General features: G+C 37.6%; 1 protein-coding gene across 4 annotated transcripts in view; it reads right to left on the reverse strand.

Annotated features, from left to right (window-relative positions):
• Positions 1-19,373, reverse strand: part of LOC132101283 (ventricular zone-expressed PH domain-containing protein) — a 162,642-nt gene that overhangs the window by 124,251 nt on the left and 19,018 nt on the right. For all 4 annotated transcript variants that reach the window (XM_059506113.1, XM_059506112.1, XM_059506110.1 and 1 more), the window contains exons 2-4: positions 15,956-16,160; positions 11,184-11,399; positions 7,534-7,708 (exon numbers count right to left, since the gene is read on the reverse strand). In XM_059506113.1, coding sequence (XP_059362096.1) covers positions 7,534-7,708; positions 11,184-11,399; positions 15,956-16,093 — 529 coding nt within the window. In that variant the 5' untranslated portion in view covers positions 16,094-16,160. The remainder of the gene's footprint in view (positions 1-7,533; positions 7,709-11,183; positions 11,400-15,955; positions 16,161-19,373) is intronic.

Below are 19,373 nucleotides of genomic sequence, written 5' to 3' on the forward strand. Positions count from 1 at the left end.
ATGTTAAATACAAAATTGAGGGATTTTAATATATATATATATATATATATATATATATATATATATATATATATATTATGTATCATCAAACTATTTATCTTGATTGGTAATGTTTACATTTAGATTTGACTTAATTTTTAATCTATTTGTAATGTAATACTTCTGTCCATTGTTATTTGTATGCTTTTTTTTTTCAAACTTTAGGCTCTGTTACATATCTGTGATGGCCATTTTAAAATATTGTTATATGATTTCTGCTAATTAATAACTTTTTTTGTCTTTGGTTTGAATTTTTACCACAAGATGGATGCTATGTTTTAATGACGAAACTGTGGAAAATGTTTACAAATTGTGACTTTATTTTTGTTTCTGCTGATGTGATTAAATGTATTATAATGTTTTTTGTTGTTGTTGTTAAGAGGCTAAGATGAATTTATAATGTACATAGATATTTTTACTGAGGGTTGGGGAAAACAAACCATAATAAAAATTTAAAACTAAAAATAATAAAAACATTGTCAATCGGGATCTGTTAAATGAAAAAAGATCAAGAGGTGTTTTAGTTAATAGCGCATAACAGTTAATTGTGATATATACGTTATTTAGTGATTCAACACATTGTTATAGATAATTATTCCATAACCAACAGCCAAATCATTCTTAAACTAATACTATGTAAAGAGTTTACCAGTGAGACTGTGAAAAATGTTAGTAAGTGAGTGTAGCCTTGTCCCAAATGCTATCCCACATCTGTGAAGTCAGCGAGACTATAGGTTATTCCATTCCCAACCCCTTTGCACCCGCAATGAAAGTGAGGACTCAGATAAAAACCATAACAGTTTAAAGTTATGGTTACATTTACTGTTGTTACACAATGAATTCAAGTTAGTCATGCAGATTAACAAACAAATTGCTTTGTTTGAAAGATGAAAATTCTGCAGAAATTTTGCACCTTTACAAAACATTTGGGCTAGTGAATCTCTATGTTTGCCTCTTTCTTTTTGAATAGAAAAAACTTAAAGAATCATGTAAAAGTGACTTTTTACAACAAATAGACCCAACAAACACTAACTGAATGGAATGGGGCTTTTAAACACAGGATAACGAGGGACTAAGGAGAACACCTGAAATCAAATTAACAATCAACATGAGGGAGAAACTGGGTCAAAGGGAGCAAAACACACAAAAACAGGTCCCTAATCCTGACATATCGCCCCCCTCCTTGAAGGTGTGTCCTCACACCATTGATACAACAGAGAGAGGGATGGGCAGGAACCAAGGAGGAGGCTCCGGAGGAGGACAGATACTCGGGAGGGGGCTGGCAGACAGAGTCCAGGGAGATGACTGAGGGAGGAGCCAGGGAGGAGACAGAAGGGGCTTGGAGCAGGAGGAGCGCAGCTGGACCCAGACCACAGCCATAATGTTGACCCACAGTGGAGCAGACAGAGGGAGGAGCCATGAAGGAGGAGTGGCTGCTGACTCCATGGGGCTGACCAAAGGTAGAGATGGAGAGCTGACGAGCCAGGGTGACGGGGAGGATACGGAGGTCCTAGGAGGAGCCAGTGGCGCCCTGCGACCGTCGCGAAGGTATTGATCGGGGAGGCCGCTGTGGAGCCGGAGCGACAGAGGAATGAGGTGGAACCGAGGGAATGAAGGAGCCTGACAGAGCCAGAGGGACAAAAGGACAAGGCAGAGCCAGAGGAGTGGAGTCCAGAGGCACAGGATGGTTGACGCCAGACCAAGACCGAGGTACGAGGGAGTTTGGCAGAGCTAGTGGACTGCCGGGCCACATGGAGAGGAGGGAGCTAGGAGATATGGTGGAGCCAAACGGGTCAACTAACTGAATGGACTGGGGCTTTTTAACACAGGATAACAAGGGACTAAGGAGACACACATGGAATCAAATAAATATTCAACACGAGGGAGAAACTGGGTCACTGGGAGCAAAACACACACAGACAGGTCCCTAATCTTGACACTACCCTGTGACATATTTGAATAAAATGTTAAATTAAAAGAAAAAAATATATATAGTAACAAAATATAAGTTGCTTTGGTGGCAAAGCAAGTGAGTAAATTTTGAAAACACATTAGGCCACATTAAGTGCCTGGTATTTTAAACATGTAACATGCAACATAACCAAGGATCAGGATGACACTGGTCATGGGTCAGCATAAAAGAGGAACAAATCATTGGCTTTTTAAAGCACTCAGGTCTCAGACTGATTAGTGGATCCAGATGATGGTAGGGAGACTACATTCTTGAAGGGATATTACTAATAAAGAGCATTGCTGGAGGGAGTTTGGGAGCCATTCAAAAGCTAATGTTTCAAAGATGCTTTTCTACCTTTTCTTCCTGCTCCTGTAGTGAGTGTACACACAAGGGGAGCTGTGTCTCTAACAGACTCCAGACCACTACAAACACTCATCGTACCTCCTTCGTGACATCAACATGAGACCCCTGTGTCTACATACTAAGGAAACATAAGAGCTCATGGTGAAACACCTGCATAGCTCAGCAAAATATTTTAAAGAGACTGATTGTTTAAGTTGTTGACTGTGCTGCTGAAAAAAGCAACATAAACTATCTTTTGTCATGGTGGTGGTGTCTACTAGTCTTTTACACTATCAAGTCAATATGGTATTTTGAATAGGGTTTTTTTTTTTTACCACCAGTAGACATTAAGTCATTGCTAAAGTAAAGTTGGTCATGGTCTTCTTTTCCTTTACTTACCATTTTAAATGTTTGATTTCCAAAAAGCCATCTGTCAGAATGAGCCGCCTGGCCTGAGCATTAAATAGACCATGAAATTTGTAATCTAATTGTCGTACAAATGAAGTAGTTGTTTCTATGAATCACGGCTCTGCCCTTCCCTTTGTATTGTTCAGCATTTAAAACCCCTCAATGGTACCCCACAAAACCTAACCTGAACCCCATTACCTCACCACACTTTCCTGCTTCACGGACTATGAAGAGGTTGCACATTATTGGTTTCCTGTACACCCATGGGAAGTAGGACCAGGGTGGTGTTAATGAGGGAAAGGGAAAGGAGACTGATTGGGAGGACAGACCCCAATGGGAGGCTTGAGGAAGGACAAATATGAGCTATTAAGTAAAAAAAATCCAATAAGCTGGTCCTCTGTAGTTGCTCTGCTATAACGCATTGGTATATGCAGAAACCACAAAACCTGATATGCTTATACTGGAAATAAAGACTTTTTCTGTAAGTTAAACCAAGTATTGCAATATCACTGAGTCATGCTGAATTTTGGCAAGGAAATGTAGACCACTAATTCCTCGAGAGCTGAAGATTCTGGTGTTGTTCTCGTGTCCTGTGCTGTGCTATGTAGATTTTGAGAAAGAGTGAGTTGGGTAAGTGCTCTGTTTTCCTTCTCTAGTGCAGGCTGGATTCATTCCAGAGGTTTTGCTTACTCGTGTATCAGCTTTCTTCTCCCACTCAGCCCTCTGGAGTGTTGTGGTGGTACAAAATGGAATCAAAGGAGGCCTGAGAGCATATTTACACAATGCATACGGCATATGGAAACCCAAACATTTCAATACACGCAGCTTCGCTGTTGTGGTCAGCCAACTGTCGACTGTACCTTGGGCTCCAAAAACCTGGGCAACTGTTGAGTGGAAGTTGTCATGACAGTTTAAAAACTGAGAGTTGCATAATCAGGTCTTGGATGAACATGATGGCCAAGCAGCAAGCCCAGTTTTAAGACAATACACTTCATTTAGATCTCAAACCCCCATGAACAGTTGAATAATACAAATTAAAGCCAAAGAGGGCCCTTCTTCATATGAGGCAATGTTTTTCTTTGTGTTGGCAAGAAGCAGAATGTTTAATGCAGAAATAAAATGTAGAAAGTAAAATGAGGAACTTCTGTAAACCACTGTGGCATGATTGGATGGATATCTACTTGACAGATATTTGCTGAATAAACAAATATCTCAAATAATATCTCAGGTCTGTGTTAACTATTTTAATAATGTGTGGTGAAGAAATTGACCAGGAAGCCAAAAGAAAAGGGCTGATGGGGTTGCGCTTAGGCTACTGTGATTTTGCAGTGCCACGCTCACAACAAATAAAAAATGATGTATCAAAAGACACCATTGTTTGTAAGATTCAATATTCAGATGGTGTTTTTTTTATTATTATCTGTACTTCACAGTTTCTTCCCTCAAAACGGGTGCTTTTTGGCCAGAATAAGAACAAGCATACCAGACTTTATGCAGACAGTCAAAAGATTATCTATCACTTTTTCCCTGAGGAATGAACATGCCAGGTGGCCGAACAGAACACTTCCAACATTTTTCCAGGTGATCACTTGTAGCTGTCCAACAGTACAATTTTTGCTCAACTCTAAGAAATTATGAAACTGTTGCAGAATATGAAGATATCCGATTTGTGTCCTTATTTGTAACCAAGCCATACCACCATTTCTGTGTTTCAGTATTTATTCTGTGGCTCAGTTAAAAGGCATTTACAATGTTGTTGTTGTTTGGCTGACCCAAACTACACTATATGACAATGAACTGAGGTCAATGTAAATTTGACCACACTATTCCCTAATGAAGCCATGTTTGTTTTCGTCTCTGGCCAATAAACTCTCCAATCAACCCTTACTTTATGACAGAGTTTTAACACAAGAGATCTCTATCTTTGATGGGCAACGATTTATGTGTGAGTTTATGTGTTTTGAGTGGAGTGTTTGAAAAGCTGACATGATAATGTATTTTGTCACATACACCATGCTAAATATACCATCCATTCCTCGTATGACTCAAAAAAAAAAAAAAAACCCAGTTGCATGTACATCAATCAATTTAGAAGGATAATGGATGTAATAAAGTTTGTTACATTTGTGAATGTCTCATTGACCCATTTAATTGTGTGGTTTTGGGACCAGAAACCAGAACCACACACAGTGCTGGCCAGGAAGACCACGTCATCTACACTCCGCCAATGCTGTGGGTGGCACTAGTGCTGTGGAAACTAAACAGTCACTGGTCTCTGAGTGTGGATATTCTTGTAAAGGCACAAACGGACTGCTTCTCTAATTACCACAAAGGCAATGAGGTGCACAGTCTGGAAAGCACTGAATCTTGGGGAATATTTTTGTTTTTTACCTTCCATGACTCACCATTTTATTCTACTGTGTAATCAAATACAGCATACGGTGAAGTTGGCTTTGCCAAGTAGGACGTGTCCCTGGATCAACATCTGTTGTTGGTCCTGGAACAATATTCTTGTCAAACAAACACAGCCATAAACCGAACAATGAACTAACCCTGCCCTAAACCCAATGCTACACTTACCAATGTTTCCTAACTATGATCAATGCAACAAGTTTGTCTGTCTAAAATAAATGTGAAACTGGTGTAACATGATACATAGCCAATCAGAAAATATTTAAATTTACATTTATCACATGCTTTTATCCAACGCGACTTAAAGTGCATTCAGACTATACTTTTTTTTACCAGTATGTGTGTTCCCTGGTAATCGAACCCACAACTTTTTGCGGCTCTAATGCAATGCTCTACCACTGAGCCACAGGAACATTCTGTTTATTTAATCACTTTTTAACGTTCAGGATTAGCATCAGGTCATAACGCATGTGTAAAAAAGTATACATTTTATTTTTTTTAAATTGTAAAGTGTATAAATATTTGTACTTTCATAGGTATTGAGACATCTAACCTAACTCCTACCCTAAACCAATCCACTTCTCAACAACATAAACACTAAACAGGTATGTATTGAATAAATATTTATTTACAGGTATTTATTAATACTCCCATATTTAATTTCATCATGGCGATATTCCCATGTCCATCGTGTCTGTGTATGCAGCCAAAGGCTTCATTGTAAGAAATGGAGAACACTGCACATAAAAAAATGGTGCTAAATGTGTACCCTGGGCATTAATAAGTGACGCAGAGGGATCCTGACCAAATATCAGTATATGTGACAAATTGGGAGAGAATGTGTTGGTTTATTGTAAAGTTATGAGGAGGGAAAAATGAGATTTCAAGATGGGCAGAGTTAGCCAAAGTTAACTTTCTTAAGTGGAACACAGCTTTTTTTTTGAGCATTCAATATCTATGACTAGTCACAAAAACTGTTACCAACATTCTGCAAAATATGTTCTTTTGGAACAGCATGATATGATGACAGAACTGAAGCATCCCTTTTAGCTATTGTCAAATGTTCCTTTCACTTACAATTGTGGCTGGTTAGGAAACATTTCAGATTTAAATTGAAGATAAATATAAACAGACCTTTCATCACTTGTCACTTTAACATGCCATGCCTGGTTAGGATACAATAGTCGCATTTCCACTGTCGGGCCTAATGCGGCCGTGCTAGTGCGTGCCAGGGCCAGTCGCGTTTCCACTGTCACTTCCAGTGCCTCGTCGGGGCTTCCTCGGGGCCAATGGCCCGGGTTTTTTGGCCCGATGAAAACCTTGGGCCAAAGCGGGCCAGTGGGGGCTAGAGGAGGGGTTATGAACAAAGGCGGAGTTACTCTGCGTCTTTGAGAGCGTCAGCGCTGCAGATAATTTCAGAAAGCTAAAAGCAATAACACCAGCATTAAAAACTTTTTTAAATAACTTGAGCTCAAAATTCACTTTCAGTCAGCAGCGAGTGTTTGAAATAACTTGATCCGATGTGTATTATAATCACCATACAAGGCAGAAATATTTATAAGCGATGCAAAAGACTATGCACGCTAGGCATTAACATTATCATAGTTAACATGGTAAATATGACCACTTGAAGAAATCGGACGTCAGCTTCTTATTCTCTATCACAATCGTGCATTTATTTAGTAACATATTTTATCTGTTGTAAGTCTCGTCTCGTTTAGTTTTTGTTCGGGAGCTTTTATAAAAATACAGAAATTATCATTCTTTCTAAATGTGATGTATAGGCTATTGTGACTTCAAATAAACAGAAACAGACTCGACTGAATAAGCAGACTACGTTCATAACAATTCATTTCTGTGTGACTTATTTCCCATCATGATAAATGAATTAATTATGATCAATGTAACACTTATTATAGAAAAACATTGATGCTTTTGGATTTAAATATTTAACAAAACATGCAAACAAACGGCCGTGTTCGTTTTGTGATCGCGCTAGTTCCAGAGACTTATTTCTTATTCGTTTTCTGATAACTTCTCTTTGTTGGTGAAATGATGGGGTTTTGTGACGTTGTTCCTGAGAGGCGTGTAAAGAGCATGTATTAATGATGCACAGCGGAGCTTCATGCCCTGACTGTGGAAACACAGCACTATTTTGGCCTTGGTGCTACTGGCCCGAGGCTACTAGCCCCGCCCGGCCCGTTTTAAGCCCTGGCTCGCACTGGCCGACAGTGGAAATGTGGCTAGTGTGACTGCTGCATTCATTTGTTGATCCAAGAACATGAGGCACCATAACCTGGAGGATTCTTTGTGTCTATGGCATGTCAGTGACCTACCCTGACCCCTCCCAAACCCGGGACCCCATGTTGCACCCCTACCTCCTAGCACGCTGCAGGTGATGGCCTCTGTGTGTTGGGCCAGGAGTTCTGCTTTAGCAATGGCAGCCAGTGACAAGTAGCTGGCCATGTTTCTACTAAGCTCTTGGTTCCCCTGCCTCAAGAACCGCACTGCCACAGGGACCGCTAATGCCATCACAGGAGGCCTGTTGTAATTCTGAAAAAAGAAAAAGAAAATCAACCTGCATTTAAAGGTCACAGATTCTTTCAATTAACCGTAAACTGTTTACTAGTTATATCCAATACAAACACTTAAGCCTGAATTTGGACGCTAAATTAGAAGTTTCATTCAAATAAAGCAAAATCAATGTACAAGTGTGTGCTAATTCTGTAAGATTTTAATAGATTCAGTAATCACATACAGTTAAGCTGGCTGCTTAGTTAATTGAATAAAAATCATAAAAACAACAAGAGATACTACATAAGGCATGAAAGGCAGCAGAAAACATTTCAAACAATAAAAATGAACAGAACACAGAAACCATTTGAAATGTTCTGCTGCCCCCTAATGTAGAAGATGTGAACATGTCAGATTGACAATCAGAAATGGAAAGTTCTTTAATCAATACACTACTACACAGCAAGTACATTTGATATAGGTTTTTAAAATAAAATGATTAAAATTTATGTTTAAATATTAACAGTTTGAGTGCCATAATTAGTGAATTTTTCGAAATTTTCATGTATCTAATTAGTGTACATTATAGACATGGTATGAGAATGAATTTCATTTCTTCTGTAGCAAATGAAAAGTTTTTCCTTAATGTAAAAAGAATGGCCAATTATTACATTCTTGCCTGAAGGAAAAGGGTCCTTGAATATCTAAAAGCATGATGTAGGGCAAAAAAACTTCCAAAGAACCCAAGCTAATTATAAAACGCCCATTTGAATATGTGACTGCTGCTCAGATCAAAGAGCCCTTCCACAAATAGTTCTGAAGAACTCAGGCATAAGACTGTTCAAGCTGCAGTCCTCTAATGAATACTGATCTCCACCACTACCCAGAATGCATCACTCTAGCTCAGCCTCTCTCTAAGCCCTGCTCTAAGATTCATATGTGGCTTCTTATGTTAGTGAATGTGTGTGTGTGTGTGTGTGTGTGTGCGTGCGTGCGTGTGAAAGAGAGAGAGAGAGAGAGAGAGAGAGAGAGAAAGAGAGATAAAAATATAAAAAGAAAGAGAGGAGAGAGGAGTCAGTGTGTGGAAGGATGTGGGAAATCCGACAGATATAGACCCTTTACCACAATTCTGGGGCTGTCAAAAGCGAAATAATTGTAGTCTCAGCCTCAGACATCAGAAAGTCACACAAAACACTTCGGGAGTTTTGAAGTCATCGTCTGATTGGTTCATTTTTACAGGATTTTCTGGAAGAAGTGAATGTCAAGGAGCCTGTTTAGTAAAGACAACACTCATTTTTCTTTTTATGCTTATGGATGTGCTGCACTTTTTGGACCAACTGTACCCTGACTATTACCATGAGGAATCTGCTGTCATGGGGCTAAATGTAGAAAAATCATTAAGGGTCATTTGTGTGCTCTGGCTCTTAAAGGGATAGTTCACCCATGTCATTAATAACTCACCCTCATGTCTTTCCAAACCCGTGAGACCTCCGTTCATCTTCGGGACACAGTTTAAGATATTTTAGATTTAGTCCGAGAGCTCTCAGTCCCTCCATTGAAGCTGTGTGTACGGTATACTGTCCATGTCCAGAAAGGTAAGAAAAACATCATCAAAGTAGTCCATGTGACATCAGAGGGTCAGTTAGAATTTTTTGAAGCATTGAAAATACATTTTGGTCCAAAAATAGCAAAAACGACGACTTTATTCAGCATTGTCTTCTCTTCCGTGTCTGTTGTGAGAGAGTTCAAAACAAAGCAGTTTGTCATATCTGGTTCGCGAATCTTTCGTTCATTATCTGGCTCGGTGTTCATCTTCAGTTCTCTCTTCACAGCAGTTCAGTCAGTTTACTGTTTGAGTACATGAATTACTCCGGGATATTGGTTTGTTTGAACTCAGAGGGAGTGTCAGCCACATTAAAAAAGTTAACAGCCTAAGTCATTTGTGGATTAATGCTTATTGGAGATGCGAACTGTTTCAAACGATTCAGTTAGATTTGGTGAACTGGTTCAAGAAGATCCGGTTACATCGAATGATTCGTTTCTGAACCTGATATCACTAAACTTGAATGCGCTCATAACAGACCCAGAAGAGAAGACGATGCTGAATAAAGTCATAGTTTTTTACCAAAATGTATTTTCGATGCTTTAACAAATTCTAACTGACCCTCTGATGTCACATGGACTACTTTGATGATGTTTTTATTACCTTTCTGGTAGGGATGCACGATCATGATTTTTCATGGCCGATTCCGATTTTTTACAAGCAAACTGGCCGATTCCGATACTGATTTCCTTTTTTTTTTTTTTTTAAGCAACAAACAAAAAAGAAGGAAAGTGTGCATAAACAAGATGTTTATTTGGTATTTAATAGGCCAAACTGGCTTTTGGCTATTTAAAATAATAACCATAATCATCTGAAATTGACGGCAGTAACTGCACAGTGAGTAGCCTACATTCAATACAAAAATAGATGGTACAGACATCAACATTTAGCTTAGCATTAACTGTAACCATGTGAAATTAAACGCAATAACTGCATAGTTCTACAGTCCAAGCAACACAATCAACACACATTCAATGAGATGTTTCTTAATCAGCGTTCAGTATTTGTTTTAGTTTTTAAATTTGGTTTTAAATTTAAAAAATGTCTTTACCAGTGAGACTAAATAAATGTATGCTATATAAATACATTATTCCAAAATGTTAAAATCAAATAATGTTGGTGCGAATAAAATAAAGATGCAAAATGTTTCATTCATCCAATTAAAAATGTTACAAATTAAAAAAAAACAAAAGAAATAGGGTAATGATTCACATCTATATTTTTTTTTACTTGAGCCAATGAAAAATGAATTACTATTGGCTCAAGTTAAAAAAAAATATAGATGTGAATCATTACCCTATTTTTTTTTACTTTTTTTTTTAATGAAAAACTTCAGTGTGCTACAGCAGGTGATTTTTAAATCAAATTAAGTCGATGTAGTTTTAAGGTAAAATAAAAATAATCATCCTAATGCAGAGCTGACGTTTACTTCTGGCTTTTCAAACGTGTATGCAATTTCCACTTTATACAAAAAAAAAAAAAAAAAAAAAAAAAAAAAGGATTTCAGTTTTGTCCCTTCACCATCTCTGCAGGGCGCGGACAGGTACAGATAAACTCGTGCAGCTTCTGTGAGCGCAGGAAAGGGACTCTTATTTTGAGCAGTCGGCTGTTCGCTTCCTATCTGTGCCTCAGACGTGTAGCTCTGCATTTCCAGTGATGAACGGCTGCCCGTGTCCTGTGCACAGATTTCGAAATACTTTGACACAAATGACATGATAGCGAATGTTTACAATGTAGTCTGTGCACGTGGGCGCACTTCCGGAAAAATCGGCCGAAAAAAGACCAAATATCTAAAATATCTTAAACTGTGTTCTTAAGATGAACGGAGGTCTTACGGGTTTGGAACGAGTGAGTCATTAATGACATAATTGTCCTTTTTGGGTGAACTAACCCTTTAAGTGTTGCTCCTACCTGCAAGATGCAGCTGGTGATGTCAGAGGCGATCTTGGCATGGGGTGTGTCTTCATCTTTGCCCTGCGGCTGGAGGTTATGCTCGAGACACGACTCCCACAGTGACACAAGAGCCGCTCCATGCCTCTCGATTGAACCTGTTTCCCGAATGGCTGTAGTGATGCGTGTAATGCAGATCTCCACCACCGCTTGGTCATTGTCATTTGTCAAGTAGTCCTGCAACCAATCATAAATCACATAATTGAATGTAAGAGATGCATTTAAGCCTCTTACATGTTGCAAAGTTTCATATACTTAAGAAACCTGTCCAATATATTGTGTGACAGCAGAAATCACATACAAATGAAAGAAATTTGTTATGCTATTTATTCTGAGATATACTGTATCTATGACTTCATTTAAAAAATTCTGACACTTAAAAGAAAACCATAGTCTACTCTGCAAACTTGATTATAATGACAGCGATTTAGTTTGACCACACCGTGTGAAAATGTCAAGCAGTCACAGCTTCACAGATGTTCATTTATTGGTTATTTTGCAAAACATTGCATTTGCATTACTGTTTTAAATCTTTAGTTTTTACCTCTTCATTATACAATAAAGTTGTTTTGCACTGATGCCAAAGTTATCATTAATTTACTATAAATCTAATGTTTTGGTTTGCATCCACCCTGTTTAAATAAAATAAAAAAGAAAATCAAGTTTATTTCTTTTCTGAAATATTTCAAAATCCAGTGAATAGGTCTTCTCACATGGTTATGTAATATATAAAACATATATGGACTGACATCCATCCACTGTCTTTTAAACTACAGAGTATTTACATGCAAACAGCTTTATCTAGATTTCTGAAAGCATGAAGTATCTCTAAACTTGAAAGTTTGGTAGCAAATATTTCATCTTTGTGGTGTGGCGTGTTCAGAATGATAATGCTATGCAAGTGACTGTGGAAAGGAGGACACTGTAGGCCCTGGAGAGAGAATGAGATGAAGAGAGAATGAGAGAAGGCTACTCCTGAGACGCTGGATGAGCCCAAATCTGTTTACAAAAGCCAGCCAGAACAAAGAAGCCCAGCTTTATCACACTCAGTGACACCAACATTCCTTTCGAACTTCTCTCATTTAAATATAAAACATGCTAAATGTGAAAATAAGGGGGTCACCTTATTCAAATTATTCAAATATGCAGTGCTGACAGGGTCAGTGATCAGCCAGAACGAGCCATATGCTCTCTAACTTCACTTTAACAGCATTACATCAACTAGGCATGTGATCAGCTTAGGAGAAAAAAAGACTATATAATAATGAACATTTATTATTATATTTTCAGATAAAGATAAACAAATATATCACTGTTGCAACCATTGTACAGAAAAATAAAGAAATTAAAAAATTATTTTGTAAGTAATTCATTTAACAGAAGAATTAAGTTTTATATTTGGCAGTAAACCACAGACCTTAAAAGTTTTTCTTTTCTTTACAACAGATTTATAATAGATCCTCATTACAAATCTGGGAACATGCATGTTGCTTTTTTAAATGTTTATTATGAGTAGGGCTGGGCAATAAACAATATCATATCGAGACATACAACATTGTCATACAACAGAAATAACTGCAGTAACAGCCAGTCAGTGCATGTCCATTATAAGTCTGCATGTCTATCTGTAAATGAGTGCTAAGGTTTCGTCTATTACACAAACTCAAACATATGAAACGCTCATAGTTCTGTCTCAATATATGAGGACAGTCCATTGAAATTGCTCTGAGCTGCTCTAAGATTCACTTCACAATTTTCTCAACATTTAATTTGCTGCTCTGGTCAGGCCATCCTTAAAAATATTTTGGTTTGCAGTAACAGTAATAAAAAAAAAAAGAAAAAAAAAAAAGGGTCGGCCTATATTTTTCTTTCAAGTTTCAATGTAAAAAAAAAAAAAAAGTACATTTTGGTGATGGTGATGACGTAAGTATGAATTTAAACAAATTAGCATATCGTGACGTCACTGACTGTGTCTTCAACCCGTGCCTTCGGGCGCATAATTGCAAACCTCATTTTGATGCAGGCTATATAGACCAACAAATTTAAATCTTCGTCAAAAACATGTTTATTGCATGAATTTCAGGTGAGAAGAAAAAAAAATGAGGTACGGTTATACTGTTTTACTTGCATCCACCGCTAGGTGTCAATGCAACCTACAAATGAGAGATCGTTTACTTTGCTTTCTTGGGTTGTCACTTTTGTGAAAAAAATCCTGTTTGATTTGAGTGACAAGTGTACATTGAATCGATTGTAAAAATCGATTTTGCATGTCTAAAGTGTTATAAGGCAAATAACACCAAATATAGGTAAATCCACGGACAACAGGCAGGAGGAATGTAAAGACCAATATTTCTGATGATTTTCTGGCGTGACGTTACGTGCACAATGACAAACAGGAGTGCAACATTTTCGAAAAACAATAAGCAGAGTGGACTGCCATAATGAAAAACATTTACTGCAGGCTTCAACATGGCTGTGTTTACAATTAGAAATTTCAACAACAACAAAAAATCGCATAGGCGATTCTAGGGCTGTCAAAAAAAAATCGAATTTCGAATAATCGTTGAATTTAAAATAAAAATCCACTTTCAAATGCAAAAACCTTGCATATGAATTTTAGGTGTGCATTAAGGAAGCTGCCTTATGAGCCCCGATACTTCACATTCCATTCACGTTCCATTCCATCTCGCCGCGCGCACAGTCGTGTCTACACAACTTTCAAAGGCGGAGGAGCTTAACTGCGTGTAGCTGCTGTCTCATCTTTCATCTCGTGTACGCGCACCGTCCGCACGGGTCTCAAAAAATGCCCGCACGCGGATGATGAAAAGGACATAATGCAGACAGTGTGCGGATGGCCAAGTATACTTGATCTTTATAAGTGACGCACGAGATGCGATGACGATGTATGTGGCATTGCATTATAAGGTTATGTTAGCCCATCCAGTTGAAGCCACTACAAAAAAAGAGAACATCAATGTGGAGAAGATCTTGTTTACATCAAAACTGAAACCAAGCCGTTCACACAGAACGCATATTTCGCGCATTTTCTAGAGGGACACCGTTGGACTCGCGTCTCGCACAAGAGAGCCGCATGTTTAGAAAGACACGTAAAATTAATGTATTTAATTTCATTCTCTAAAAATATCTCGAGACTTTATGTTGGGTTTTTGTTCCCCATCCCACTGCATCTCATGTTTTTAAATGAAAAAATGTATTCTGTGTGACTGGTTTTCCGCCCTTATTTAACAATGCATGCATACATTATGCTGTTTTGTTTATAGTTCTTTAAGCAACTTAATAATAATTGGTTCATAAACATTATTTTAAATATTATGTTGTTTTTTCACAGTCATGTATTCTAATGCTTTGAATAAACGTGCAGTAATATTTTGCTCGATGCAAGGCCTCAGAAGAGAAGCAAAAAGCTTTTCTTCACCCTAGCTGAAATTATGCATTTTAAATTCGAATACAATTAGAATTTTGATCATATTTAAGTAAAAAAATGTGAATTTAGTTTTTCAGCTATGTTGACAGCCCTAGGCAATTCTAGCCCGAATCTGTATCTGTATGCATGAGACTGTCTGGATACCGGCAGAATTCACATTTCTGTTGTAGAAAGAAAAACATTGTGCAGAAGTATTATTTGCTGTTATGCGTGTGTGTCCGAAGCTGCAGTTGCTGTGTGACGCGTGTAAAAAAAAAACCTGGACGCGCTCCGAGAGAAGGTCGTTAAAATCAATTTCCTATTTTCGTTTTCGAAACTTGTGTTGGTTGATTCGTGCTTGATTCGTGCAATAGATTTTCGAACATAAAGTGACAGTCGACACGGTCACGGTTTTAGACTAGAGAGGAGAAGGGATGGGAAAAGATCTGGGCACAGTTTTTCCAGAACTTTGTGCCAAGTTAAAGCGGTGTCGAGCTGTTTTGATTAATTTTTTTAGATGTATTATGGTGCCCGAACCCGTATGACTTTGAACAGTGACCGCGAACATTTAGTTTACTGCAGCCACAGCCATCATTACCAAGCGCGAACCGTTGACTCTGGCAGTGAGTGAGAGGAGACGAAGAGAACGCACAGGCCACAGTGTGACATCCGTGTAAACATAGATGACGTCATGGTTTTTTTTTTTAAAAGAAAGAACGTAGTCTTCGTTTGTATGTAGGCCTAGGCAATTTATATACTTACAATACTTACTTGAATATAATTAATATTATTTTATTGCTTTTGTATTAGTTGTTTGAAGAGTAAAAATAAATTGGTCGGTCTTAACGCAAATTTACAATCGGCAAGTCGGTCGGACTAAAAGCAAAAATAAATAAATAATTGAGTCGGTCCTACATTGACAGGGTCGGTCGGGTTACAGCAAACAAGAATATTTTTAAGGATGGCCTCAGTGCTCTTGATCCTCTAGCTCTGGCCTCTCTGTTGTCTCTGTGAGAAAATCCAGGCTGGTCATCATCAGTGGATGTCTCTCCCCAGAGATGAGGGAATCTAATGAAGAGTCAGAATGATGGTCTGATATCCTCCTTTTCCATTCTCGGCTTTCTGACCTCCCAGAAGTCTTCCTTTTTCTTTTACCGCCCTGTCTAATCTTAACCTGTCTGTCTAAGCTTTGGTCTTGTTTGGAAAAAACAACCTCATTGTAGAAGGCCTTTGTTTTATTTTTTTGTTCTTTAAAATTATTTAAGAATGTTGTGTCATGAATGTACTATTTTGGGATCAGAGTACTCACCGGTGAACAGGATATGACTTTGATTTTCTCCAGGGCTTGGGACAGACAGTCTTCAATCTCGCTGTCATCCAGAGAGAAGAGGTCTCCTGCACGGGACAGGTCTCGCTGTCCCAGCACTAGACGGAACAGCTGGTGCATCCTGGGACAGAATCAATCTTGAGCAGGCTGTCCCTGCCCTGTGTTACCACGATGACTTGACATGCTCCTGAAAAAGAGGAAAAGTGATCAAACTAGTGAAGAAAGACAATTATGAGGAAGATATATTAAGGGGACAAAGGAAAAGAGGGAGTAAGAGACAATACAAGAAAAAAAAATGTTTCATTGTATTTAAACTTTCATTGATCTTTGCACATTTTTATTTGAGGGCATTAGGGCTATACTTAGACTTTCTAAACTATAACATAAAAAAAGAGAGAGAAATAGTTCACCAAAAGAAAAAAATCTAAATTATTAGTATGATTTTTTTTTCCAAACAATATCCAGACTGCAAATATTTGATTATATTTTTTATCTAAATATTTTATCAAATATATAAAAAATAAATAAAAAACACTTTTGATACTTGAAATAAAATGTAATGAAATAAAATTAAATATAATAATAATAAAACACACGCACACACACACACACAAAATACAAAAAATTTACTCCATTTAAATGGAATTCAGAAAAATTAAAACAGGATAAAATAACAGTCCAGAAAAATGTAAACAGAAGAAAAATATATAACATGACATAGAACAACACGATGACTGTGAGTATACGATGCTTGAGTGTGTTTACCCTCAAACTGCTCTCTTTCGAATACTTCTCTCTTTTTAAAGGCCATCTCGAAATTTCTCCTTTTGTTTTACACACAAAAATACAGAATAACACTTTGGAACGAGGTAAATTAATAAGCAAGTTGAATAAGTAAAGTCAGGATTTCATTTTCACTAGTCCTTTCAAATATTCTGCATGCGTAAAAAATGGCTTATGCCTCTAAAGTGAACCTGGATGGAATTCCAGGCTGTTACCGGGTTTCTGCAGGATTTTTAAGCTAAAATTTAAGAACTTTTTAAGAACTGCACAAATAAAATGAATACCATATGAGTGGGGTTGGGCAATGTCTATAGTACCATATTAAACTGTAAAATTACTGTAAAAAGCATAATTTACAGTTCAGATACAGGTTTTCACAAAAACAAAACGTTTTATAAAATGCTTAACTTTACATTTCAGCCTTTAAACCATTTTTAAGAAATTGTCAAAAGTATTAATTATTATATTCATTTGAACAATTATTATCGATAAAATATTATATCAATTAAATAATATAAATTAGGGGTATGCTACAGTATATTGACAAAAAAAATGATATCTCAATAATTTTCTGGGATTTTATCGATAACGGTAATTAAATAATATTTTTGCTATAGTGTGTTATTGTGCTGATATCTTATCTCTAATTGTGCAAATAATACAAATTAATCATTTCCAACTAGTTTTATGGCCATTTTTACCTTTAAGCCATTTTTTCTAAAAGTGTGCACCATCTTTTCAGTCAAATTCTTGCATTTGGCTTTTATCAAGCAAATGAAATCAGTATCAACAAAACTGATCTTTGCAATGAAGAGGAAACACAGAAGCGGCATTAGAAGTGTCATTTAGATGCATTTACACACTGTTTAATGCAGCCCCGAGGGACATGGAATAATTTAACTTTTAATACATAAATAATGTTTTGATATTTTAAACATAAAACATTGAAAACTGATTTTTGAAATTATATAAAAAATGAAAAGGTATCTTAAATGTGACATTAAAACTGCCAGTAGGTGGCAGCAAGTCACTGTTAAGTGAGTCATGGCGTTTAAACTGAATCATTTATTACATGGGCAATTCATTCAGAAACAAAACACCGTTGTGCTGTTCAGAGACGCGAAACAGCACTGTGGCTGTGTTTGGAAAGATTTTTAGAGCAAAAACAGGAAAATACGATGTCTTAAGGCCCTTTCACACCGGATGCGTAACGAAAAAGCGAAACGAAAAAGCGAATAGTTCGCGTGCGAATAGTTCGCGTCAAAACCATTCACATCAGCCGCGACGCGAATTTGCGATGTCTGTGACGTTCAGAGAGCTTCAACATTCCAAAACTTTCGCGCCGACAGTTGAGAAAATGGACACTTCAACATCATCATCCAGTGAAGACGAGCTTTTCATTTTCTTTAAAAGACAGAAAAGAAGGTTTTGGGTGCACCTAGTCCTAAAGAACAGAGAGTCTGAAGGGGAGTATGCCAATCTTGTACAGGAGCTAAAACTTTATCATGGCCGGTTCCGCACTTACTTTCGGATGTCTGTGGGACAATTCGAGGAGCTCCTTCAGATAGTGGCACCGCATCTGACGAGACAAACCACAAACTTCAGGGAACCAATTGATCCGGAGCAGCGTCTGGCAGTCTGCTTAAGGTGAGCTGTCCTCTTACAAACATCAGCCCATAGAACACACACACAAGTAATCAGAAGATCCGTCATTTTTGCTGTGACGTCACCTTTGTTTCCTTGTATGTGATTGGCTGAAGCATTTTTGTCGCCTCAAAAGTAAAAAAAAATCGACATCGAAGCGAAAAAAATAAAAGTCGTTTTTTCGCCTCAGCACATTCGCGTTCGGTGTGAAAACACTCATTACACAAACAGCTGATCAAAAAATAAAACCATCGCGCGAATTATTCGCACGTCAAAATCGCGTCCAGTGTGAAAGGACCTTAAAACGTAAGTCTCTTAATATTAACCTTGTTTACTTAACTATTGTATAAAATCAATATCACAGTTGTAATCCTACTGACATTTGGAGATAAAACAGCACTCTTCATGTGATATTAACTATATGAAATTATATAAAAATATACATTTTCTGCCCCATATCTTGAAGTAAGTGATAATTCTAAATGCATTTTAATAGACTGATTCATGCAGTGAAAAAACGCACTATAAATGCGCCGGCACGCACACTAGTCTAACCTGACTTCATCACTAGACGTATGTGCGCACTCTGTAGGCATTTTGTTTGCTTTTCGCAATATACTGAATATCATCAAATCGCACATAGTTAAAACGACAACTGCAATATTATTATATTATTACAGGATTTGCTGACAACATCACGCATCCCTATACTTTTTAGATTTTGATAATGCATTGTCTTCTTATCGATCCTCAAGTTCAAATTTAAAGCTCTGCGTGTGTGCAAGGTAAAAACATGGGTCGATTTTCACATTGGTCTGAACTCTGAACAAAACAACAGTTGTACAGAAAATGCTCATTCATTCTGCCAGCAGGTGGAGCGAGTGGTTTCCCTGGTAACAGCAGAACACAAAGCAGCACAGCACCGGACTTCGAACGCGCAGTGCTTATTTTTATTTAATAAAATCATAACGTT

This window comes from Carassius carassius, chromosome 23 (assembly GCF_963082965.1).
Source record: "Carassius carassius chromosome 23, fCarCar2.1, whole genome shotgun sequence".
Taxonomy (NCBI): domain Eukaryota; kingdom Metazoa; phylum Chordata; class Actinopteri; order Cypriniformes; family Cyprinidae; genus Carassius; species Carassius carassius.